Source organism: Borostomias antarcticus (assembly GCF_949987555.1).
Source record: "Borostomias antarcticus genome assembly, chromosome: 6".
Taxonomy (NCBI): Eukaryota; Metazoa; Chordata; class Actinopteri; order Stomiiformes; family Stomiidae; genus Borostomias; species Borostomias antarcticus.
Genome location: NC_140239.1, coordinates 30,995,632 through 31,005,631, shown reverse-complemented (window position 1 = coordinate 31,005,631; position 10,000 = coordinate 30,995,632). Strand labels below are relative to the sequence as shown.

The 10,000-nt window shown below is 49.4% G+C and overlaps 1 protein-coding gene across 1 annotated transcript in view; it reads left to right on the top strand.

Moving 5' to 3' along the window:
* Positions 1-3,793: 3,793 nt before the first annotated feature.
* LOC311310637 (glutamate receptor ionotropic, kainate 2-like) overlaps positions 3,794-10,000 on the top strand; it is a gene marked incomplete at both ends in the record, with an annotated part of 59,322 nt that continues 53,115 nt past the window's right edge. The window contains one exon of the mRNA XM_084440147.1: positions 3,794-3,911. Within this exon, the coding sequence (XP_084296273.1) occupies positions 3,794-3,911 (118 nt within the window). The remainder of the gene's footprint in view (positions 3,912-10,000) is intronic.

Sequence of the window (10,000 nt, the reverse complement as noted above, 5' to 3'; positions counted from 1 at the left end):
TTGGCTCAGAATAAGAAAATGTACTGTTTGATAGAAGCCAATTTAGACATGTAGCCTATAACACACATAATCCACACCCCTGCCTGTGGGCTACTGACGCGCACGCACACACACACACACACACACACACACACACACACACACACACACACACACACACAAGACGGCCCATTCACTAAACACTTAAGTCCACATACAATGGAACTGTTCATATAGGTCTGGGTGGCGGCGGGGGACCAGAGAGCTCTGTCACATCTCCCTCAGATTAGAGGCCGATCATCGCTGATCCATCCACCTCAGATTAGAGGCCGCTCATCGCTGATCCATCCACCTCAGATTAGAGGCCGCTCATCGCTGATCCGTCCACCTCAGATTAGAGGCCGCTCATCGCTGATCCATCCACCTCAGATTAGAGGCCGATCATCGCTGATCCATTCACCTCAGATTAGAGGCCGATCATCGCTGATCCATCCACCTCAGATTAGAGGCCGATCATCGCTGATCCATTCACCTCAGATAAGAGGCCACTCATCGCTGATCCATCCACCTCAGATTAGAGGCCGCTCATCTCTGATCCATTCACCTCAGATTAGAGGCCGCTCATCTCTGATCAATTCACCTCAGATTAGAGGCCGATCATGATGATCCGTCCACCTCAGATTAGAGGCCGCTCATCGCTGATCCATTCACCTCAGATTAGAGGCCGCTCATCGCTGATCCATTCACCTCAGATTAGAGGCCGCTCATCTCTGATCCATTCACCTCAGATTAGAGGCCTCTCATCTCTGATCAATTCACCTCAGATTAGAGGCCGATCATCGCTGATCCGTCCACCTCAGATTAGAGGCCGCTCATCGCTGATCCATCGACCTCAGATTAGAGGCCGATCATCGCTGATCCATCCACCTCAGATTAGAGGCCGCTCATCGCTGATCCATTCACCTCAGATTAGAGGCCGCTCATCTCTGATCCATTCACCTCAGATTAGAGGCCGATCATCGCTGATCCGTCCACCTCAGATTAGAGGCCGCTCATCGCTGATCCATCCACCTCAGATTAGAGGCCGCTCATCGCTGATCCATCCACCTCAGATTAGAGGCCGATCATCGCTGATCCATTCACCTCAGATTAGAGGCCGCTCATCTCTGACCCATTCACCTCAGATTAGAGGCCGCTCATAGCTGATCCATTCACCTCAGATTAGAGGCCGCTCATCGCTGATCCATCCACCTCAGATTAGAGGCCGCTCATCGCTGATCCATCCACCTCAGATTAGAGGCCGCTCATCGCTGATCCATCCACCTCAGATTAGAGGCCGCTCATCGCTGATTCATCCACCTCAGATTAGAGGTCCATCATATCTGATCCATCCACCTCAGATTAGAGGCCGCTCATCGCTGATCCATCCACCTCAGATTAGAGGCCGCTCATCGCTGATCCATCCACCTCAGATTAGAGGCCCATCATATCTGATCCATCCACCTCAGATTAGAGGCCGCTCATGGCTGATCCACACGGTCCTCCCCGAGGCCTGTTCGCTGTAGCCTCGGCCCCCCGCACCACATCCACCGGCCCCTGCCGGAACCGCACACTCCGGCTCGACACGAATAAGACACACATAAAACACACAACACCGATTCTGGATGCTGAGACCGTCTGAGCCTCAAGTTGGCTACGTCCAAGTACTATAGTGTATGGCCTGATGCTCAAAGAAATTCTATTATTTCCAATAGATTACAATCGTTTGTCATGACGATATCTCTATGGGCAGCAGGCAGGAGCTTATATTGCATAATGGGTCCAGTGGGAGTCGGTTCATGGTAGTCTTTCCAGTCAGATCATGTATTTGCATATAGACTAGGTTACATATTATATTCAGTTCATTTGAGCTGATATGATAACTCATTTTATGGCTTTTCTCCTTTGAAAATATCCATCCCTTCATGTCTCCTTTTTTTTATTTAATGAGTGTTCTGTCTATTTGGTTTGGCCATTATTATTAGTCGCCAACTTACTTTATTTCTTGTGTGAGATGGGTTTAAGAGGGAAAGTTATACCTAGGGGTTCTACACGAGCAGCCAAAATCAGAAAACTCACAGCGATCTGCAAAGTTCGTCGGCAAAACGGGGTTTGTTGCGTCGCTGTCCGTGGTGCTGAAACGCCTCGCTGTCCATGGTGCTGAAACGCCTCGCTGTCCATGGTGCTGAAACGCCTCGCTGTCCGTGGTGCTGAAACGCCTCGCTGTCCATGGTGCTGAAACGCATCACTGTCCATGGTGCTGAAACGCCTCGCTGTCCGTGGTGCTGAAACGCCTCGCTGTCCATGGTGCTGAAACGCATCGCTGTCCATGGTGCTGAAACGCCTCGCTGTCCGTGGTGCTGAAACGCATCACTGTCCATGGTGCTGAAACGCCTCGCTGTCCATGGTGCTGAAACGCATCGCTGTCCATGGTGCTGAAACGCATCGCTGTCCGTGGTGCTGAAACGCGGTGATTCGCAGAGGAGGAGCGATAGGCAGTGAAATGGCAGAACTGTCTCCTCTCTCCCAATAGGCTCAACGCCTACCTCTTGGAAATTAGGGGAATCTGTGTAGCTGAGTGTAGCTACAGCCAGTCACAAGCAATACGACACTATAGAAGGACCCTCTGAAGAAAGGTTCCGTAAAGTTAGGCCTCTTTCAGGTCAGAAAGACATTGTATTGTTTCTATAGCACCTGAGTGCATATCCTAGACCCGTATAGGCCAGCCTCACAAGTAAAAAGACTGGGACTTGGAGCCCATACTCAGGCAACGAAATAGATTGATTTTCAGACATATTAAACGTGACAAAGGTCAAAAGAGCATTGCCTGGCTGTGTGTTAAGTTGTGAAAGGAAAAAAACGTATCCTTTTCTTATTAGTCTGCACGAATTAAAGCCATATGCCCTCGCCACGCTGCTTACACGAATAGAACCGTATGGAAATCAAATAAGGCAACTTGGTTGTCTTATATCACTGGTTTGGAATGTACACTGGGTCTGTGTGGATTCTCACAGAACGCTCTGAAAACGCACAGCAGAAATGTTGCATCATTTAGCGGGTGGGTGGACGGGAAGCCGGAGGATCTAACACCATTCTAAAAGAGAGGGTCGTTTGGGATGCAGATAAGGATCATTGTCGGATCTCTCTCTCTCTCTCTCTCTCTCTCTCTCTCTCTCTTTCCCCCATCCTCTCTCTCTCTCTCTCCCTCTCTCTCTCACTCACACACACTCTCCCCTCTCTCTTTCTCTTACTCACACTCTCTCACTCTTCCCTTCTCTTCTGTGGGGCTATCTTTCTGGCGCGTCGGCTCACACTAACCTTGGCTCGACGTCAGAGGCGGTGCAGCAGTGCAGCATAATGGGCGCGTAGGCAGAGTAGTGCCCAAAGTGCCTCATAGGCTGCAATCGCGATTCCGCTGTGCTTGCCTCTCTCTACTGCTCTCCTGCTCTCCTGCTCTCCTGCTCTACTGCTCTCCTGCCGACACTCCCGCGTGGATACCCCTGCGTGTCTCTCCTAAGCCAGCCCATGCATGGGCCCCCACTGGATTCTTTGCGCTCGACATGGATGCCCCGCCGGCCCTGGAGCTGGAGGATTGTTTCTTGGCGCAGTGAAGAAGGAAAGCATGCCGGGACTGCTAATGGATTTAGGGGAAGCGCGAGTGACCATGCCGTGATCTTGCGCGTGGACTACCGTCACTCTACCGAACGGCCGTAGAGAAGATTTCCGGGGGAGTCGAAGCGTACGGGGGATCGCCACTGTGCATTTTACAAACAACATGAAGATTACCTCCCCGCTGATAACTAGTCTCGTTTTCAGGTTGAACCTCGGGCTGCTCCCGCTTCTGATGCTGTTTCTAGGATACTCTCGCGGGATGCCGCACGTTTTGAGATTTGGTAAGATTGTTGATTGAGGTTAGATGAAGAATATTTCTGATTTCGCTTTTGTATTGTTACGAAGTGGTATTCTTTACCCTGTCAGTTTGCACCCCGCTTGAGATTCAGCTGTTATGATATACACATGTTGCCGTGTTGTCCAAGCGGGGATAATGGTAACCCTGCCAATTTATTTCTCGGCAAGTGATGTTCTTCAGAGGTGTGAATGTGAGCATTGTAATAGCATATTACTTTTGCAACTATTTCAACAGCCATTTAATAGGCCTATAGGAGATCAAGCTGTGTGCTGAATCCATACAGTAGCATGAGAGTGCAACAGCTGGTGAAGGAGTGAAGAGCAACACATCACCAGCTTTAACACAGCTAAACAGCTATACGTCTACTGGTGTGTTTATAATATGTTTAATCTACAGCTATATGAAAGCTAAACCGCTATAAGACAGCTAATACAGCTAAACAGCTATAGGTCTACTGGTGTTTATAAGATATTTCAACACTGGTGAGTGAGGGATCCAGTCAGCATGCATGGTCGTTCACACTGTCCCACTTCTGATAACCTACACGCTGTCTGTCTTAATATAAAGATAACAGACAGTCACATGGTATTGGCCCTTAAATGTGAGTTACTTGTTAGGCTATTGGAATATGAGTTGAAGTAGGCCTATAGACCTACAGACGTGTTTAGGAAATTCCTATTAGAGTAGAATATTGTATATTTTGGATTATTGTATATTCTGTCTAATGTAGATGTGTGTTTACATTGTAGGCCTATTAGCATTGACTGCGCTTCTCGCTTCACTGCTGTAACACCGTCATTTCTCTCCGGGAATCAATAAAGTACACTAGGCTATGATAACAACATTTTCTCTATGAGCCTAGTCGTGAATTTACCCGGGGACCTGATAGCCAACCCCCATGGGATTTAAACTGCTGACACCCCAACGTGTCCTCTGCAGTAAATGTTTACATGTCAACATTACCCCTGAGTCCAGATCAATCACTCAGTCACGAGACCAGTCGATCAACGTGGCATTACTTTTCATCCGCCATTCAGATTGCCTATTATTGATTGAGTAGACCTATTAAGTCGAGTATATTATATTGATTACTTTATGATTGGGACCTATTAAGTCGAGTATATTTCATTGATTAGGCTACTTTATGATTGGGGTTTTAAGTCATAGCTGCAACCTATGCATTTGACGGTATATGCTTGCATGGCTGAACACGGCCTCGCGGGACTGCAAGCGGTGACTCGCGGCGGATGTGATCTAATGTTGACAACCCTCTCTGACCACCCCTACTGTCCTCCAGAGGGACCCTCTCTGACCACCCCTACTGTCCTCCAGAGGGGCACTCTCTGACCACCCCTACTGTCCTCCAGAGGGGCCTGCTTAAAAGTCAGGCAGCATCCGCGCGAGCCGCCACTATGGCAACGGGATACGCTTGTGCAACTGCTGCAGCCTCCTGTCCTCGGGCGCACACCGATTTCCCGTCTTGCACGCTTGTCTGTCTTTGCGTAGCTCACTAGAGGTATGAGATAGCGTCTCCGAGATAGTGCCTGAGATAGTGACCCTCAGGCGTCCGGCGGATGATTGATTCACATCTCGTGAGATCTCTCGCTCAGGGCTAAACAGCATCCTGGTCTATTTCCAGTCCTGCGGCGTCTGACGCGACGCGTCACTGCCCCACGTCAAAAGGCCTGCAGCGAGCAACAAGTGGGCAATGCCTTTTCCAGGACCACGGACAGCGATTCTGTCGGGCCTGTCGCTGCTAATGCGCGAGGCAGTCACACCGGGTTTTTTGTAGCCCAACCTTTTAACAAAAACATATGCAAAGTTAATGTTCATAAGCAATCAATTAATCAATCAATCAATCAATCAATCAATCAATCAATCAATCAATCAATTGAACCAACACCCCCCCCCCTCCTTGCCTAACCCCCAACCCTCACATCTTTCAGGCCTGTGTGTGATCTAGCACCATGACTGATGATGTCACTTGTTCTTATGCAAGGCTTTATTGACTGACTGGGATGCTGCGTACAGTCGGCTCTCTTATACAAACGTTTGGATGAAGGCATCTGCTAAATCACAACAATGTAAACATGTACAACGTTTACATCCTCATCCTGATATTACAGTCAAAACTCTTCCACCTCCTCCACGTTTTATCACCTCACAGATTCATTCTACAGTAGATTGACTTCATTGTTTGCCTCAAATATCTACACACAATATCCAATAATGACGAAGTGAAAACTGTTTTTTTGTTGTTGAAAATACATATATATAAACTATATTTTATTTTACTGACAAAAATAGGTTATTTATGAGGTTACATATCTGTAAACACCCTTAGCCTAATACTGGGTTGATGGCAGCGATTACAGCTTCAAGGCGTCTTGGGAAAGAAGCTACACGCTTGGGACACTTGTTACTGGAGATTTTTACCCATTCCTCTTGGCAGATCCTTGCCAGCTCCATCAGGTTGGATGAGGAGAGTTGGCACACAGCCATTTACAGCTCGTTCCACAGATGTTCAACTGAATTCAGGTCTGGGCTCTGGCTGGGCCACTCAAGGACATTCACAGACTTTCTCCGAAGCCACTCCTTTGTTATCGTGGCTGTGTGCTTCGGGTCATTGTCCTGTTGGAAGCTGAACCTTCGCCCCAGTCTGAGGTCCAGAGTGCTCTGGAGCAGGTTTTCTTCAAGGATCTCGGTGTACCCAGCTGCATTCATCTTTCTTTCTATCAGGACTAGTCGTTCCCGCTGCTGAAAAACATCCCCACATCATGATGCTGCCAGCGCCTTGCTTCACTGTAGGGGTGGTATTAGCCCAGTGATTATACCTCCATGCTTCACTGTAGGGATGGTATTAACCCAGTGATGATACCACCATGCTTCACTGTAGGGATGGTATTAGCCAGGTGATGATACCACCATGCTTCACTGTAGGGATGGTATAGTCAGGTGATGATACCTCCATGCTTCACTGTAGGGATGGTATAGTCAGGTGATGATACCTCCATGCTTCACTGTAGGGATGGTATAGTCAGGTGATGATACCACCATGCTTCACTGTAGGGATGGTATTAGCCTGTGATGATACCACCACCTGTGATGAGTGGTGCCTGGTTTCCTCCAGATGTGACGCTTGGTATTCAGGCCAAAAAGTTCAATCTTGGTTTCATCAGACCAGAGAATCTTGAATCTCATGGTTTGAGAGTCCTCTAGGTGCCTTTTGGCAAACTCCAAGCGGGCTGTCATGTGCCTTTTACTATGGAGTGGCTTTCGTCTGGCCACTCTACCATAAAGGCCTGATTAGTGGAGTGCTGCCTGGATGGTTGATCTTCTGGAAGGTTCTCCCATCAAGGATACGCTGGAGCTCTGTCAGAGTGACCCTCGGGTTCCTGCTCACCTCCCTGGCCAAGACCCGTCTTCTCCAATCGCTCAGTTTGGCGTCCAGGTCTAGGAAGAGTCTTGGTGGTTCCAAACTTCTTCCATTTAGAAATGACTCTCTGCCCTCGTCCCCTCCCTGTCCTCGTCTCGTCTCTGCCCTCATCCCCTCCGCCCTCATCCCCTCTCTGCCCTCATCCCCTCTCCGCCCTCATCCTCTGCCCTCATCCCCTCTCTGCCCTCATCCTCTCTGCCCTCATCCCCTCTCTGTCCTCATCCTCTCTGCCCTCGTCCTCTCTGCCCTCGTCCCCTCTCTGCCCTCATCCTCTCTCTGCCCTCATCCTCTACCCTCATCCCCTCTCTGCCCTCATCCTCTCTGCCCTCATCCCCTCTCTGCCCTCATCCTCTCTGCCCTCATCCTCTCTGCCCTCATCCCCTCTCTGCCCTCATCCCCTCTCCGCCCTCATCCTCTGCCCTCATCCCCTCTCTGCCCTCATCCCCTCTCTGCCCTCATCCTCTCTGCCCTCGTCCTCTCTGCCCTCGTCCCCTCTCCGCCCTCATCCCCTCCGCCCCCGTCCCCTCTCTGCCCTCATCCCCTCTCCACCCTCATCCTCTGCCCTCATCCTCTCTCCGCCCTCATCCTCTGCCCTCATCCTCTCTCCGCCCTCGTCCTCTGCCCTCATCCCCTCTCCGCCCTCATCCTCTGCCCTCATCCTCTCTCCGCCCTCGTCCTCTGCCCTCATCCTCTCTCCGCCCTCGTCCTCTGCCCTCATCCTCTGCCCTCATCCTCTCTCCATCCTCATCCTCTCTGCCTTCATCCCCTCTCTGCCCTTGTCCCCTCTCTGCCCTCATCCCCTGCCCTCATCCCCTCTCTGCCCTCATCCTCTCTGCCCTCATCCCCTCTCTGCCCTCATCCTCTCTGCCCTCGTCCTCTCTGCCCTCGTCCCCTCTCCGCCCTCATCCTCTGCCCTCATCCCCTCTCTGCCCTCATCCTCTCTGCCCTCATCCCCTCTCTGCCCTCATCCTCTCTGCCCTCGTCCCCTCTCCGCCCTCATCCCCTCCGCCCTCGTCCCCTCTCTGCCCTCGTCCCCTCTCTGCCCTCATCCCCTGCCCTCATCCCCTCTCCCCACAGGCTCCTCTCACATGATTGTCCCAGCGCTGTCCTGGTTTCAGGTGCAGATCTTTATAGTGTAAAGCGCCTCCAGGCTCTCAGTACAGATCTGCTCCATGTATTCACTCAGTACAGAGCTGCTTCATGTATTCACTCAGTACAGAGCTGCTCCATGTATTCACTCAGTACAGAGCTGCTCCATGTATTCACTCAGTACAGTACTAATCCATGTATTCACTCAGTACAGTACTAATCCATGTATTCACTCAGTACACTGCTGCTCCATGTATTCACTCAGTACACTGCTGCTCCATGTATTCACTCAGTACATGTATTCACTCAGTACATGTATTCACTCAGTACAGAGCTGCTCCATGTATTCACTCAGTACAGAGCTGCTCCATGTATTCACTCAGTACAGAGCTGCTCCATGTATTCACTCAGTACAGAGCTGCTCCATGTATTCACTCAGTACAGAGCTGCTCCATGTATTCACTCAGTACAGAGCTGCTTCATGTATTCCCACGGCTCCCTCACAGTAGAGGGACACGTGTAATACATCCTGCAGCTGGTTGTGGGGTCTGGGCGGCCTTCAGCTGTGAGCTACACTGACCAGAACAAGATAGATTTAGAAGCTACTGTATTTTATTCTAGGCTACTGTAGGTCTATTATAGGCTAGGCTGTATGAGTTTAGTTGGCTATTTGATTGCAATTTTGATGCATTTTCACAAGTAATTAAGGGTATTTATTGGTGTATTATGAGTCTATATGAAACAAGTACCACTTATTGAATTTGGTGCATTTTAACATGTTTCAGTCATCCGGACATTTCAGAGATACGAACGACCTTCGGTCCCGTTGGGTTGGGATAAGTGGGGTCCGACTGTAGCTTGGAGGAATAGAACAGATTGGGGTCTCTAACGTTTGCTTATAAGAGTGCTAATGTTGGAGTTTGACTAGCCTAGATAATGCTGGCTATACAGCATCTGTTCAGAGATAATGAGGGAGGAATTTGCTCAAATCAAGCAGATCTGCCATAACGGGTCATGGAAATCAGATAGAGCCTAAACAACGTCAACCACACAATCAAACAGGTTTGAGTAGGTTGGCTAGACAACTCAGGCATAGAATGAAGCATCATAATGTACACTTTTAACTGGATTTCACAACAGTGCAAAACATCTATTCAGTCACCCCTATAATGGTTGCATCTTGGAATGACTCAGTCATTCATCTGCTCATTGTTTAGACTTGTTGTGAGTTTCATCGCCATGCAAGTTTCCTATTCATTTCCGTTAGAGCGCCTACAGAAAAACCGTCATCACAATGACATTGAGCTGATGCTGCAGAAATGGCTGATTTCTATAAGCGGACTAGTGGGTATGTTTCTGCACAGCTCTCACCACACATCATCACCCAGGGCGAGTTCAGCCCCGGAAAAACCTCGCAAAACATCAACCGTTTGTATTATATTAGCAATATTTAACACATTTCCTCCTCTCCTTCTGTTCTTTGACTGTGTGAAATGACTGGGCAGAGAGGGTCGGGAGAATGAATTCAGAGGATGTTGCCATTAATT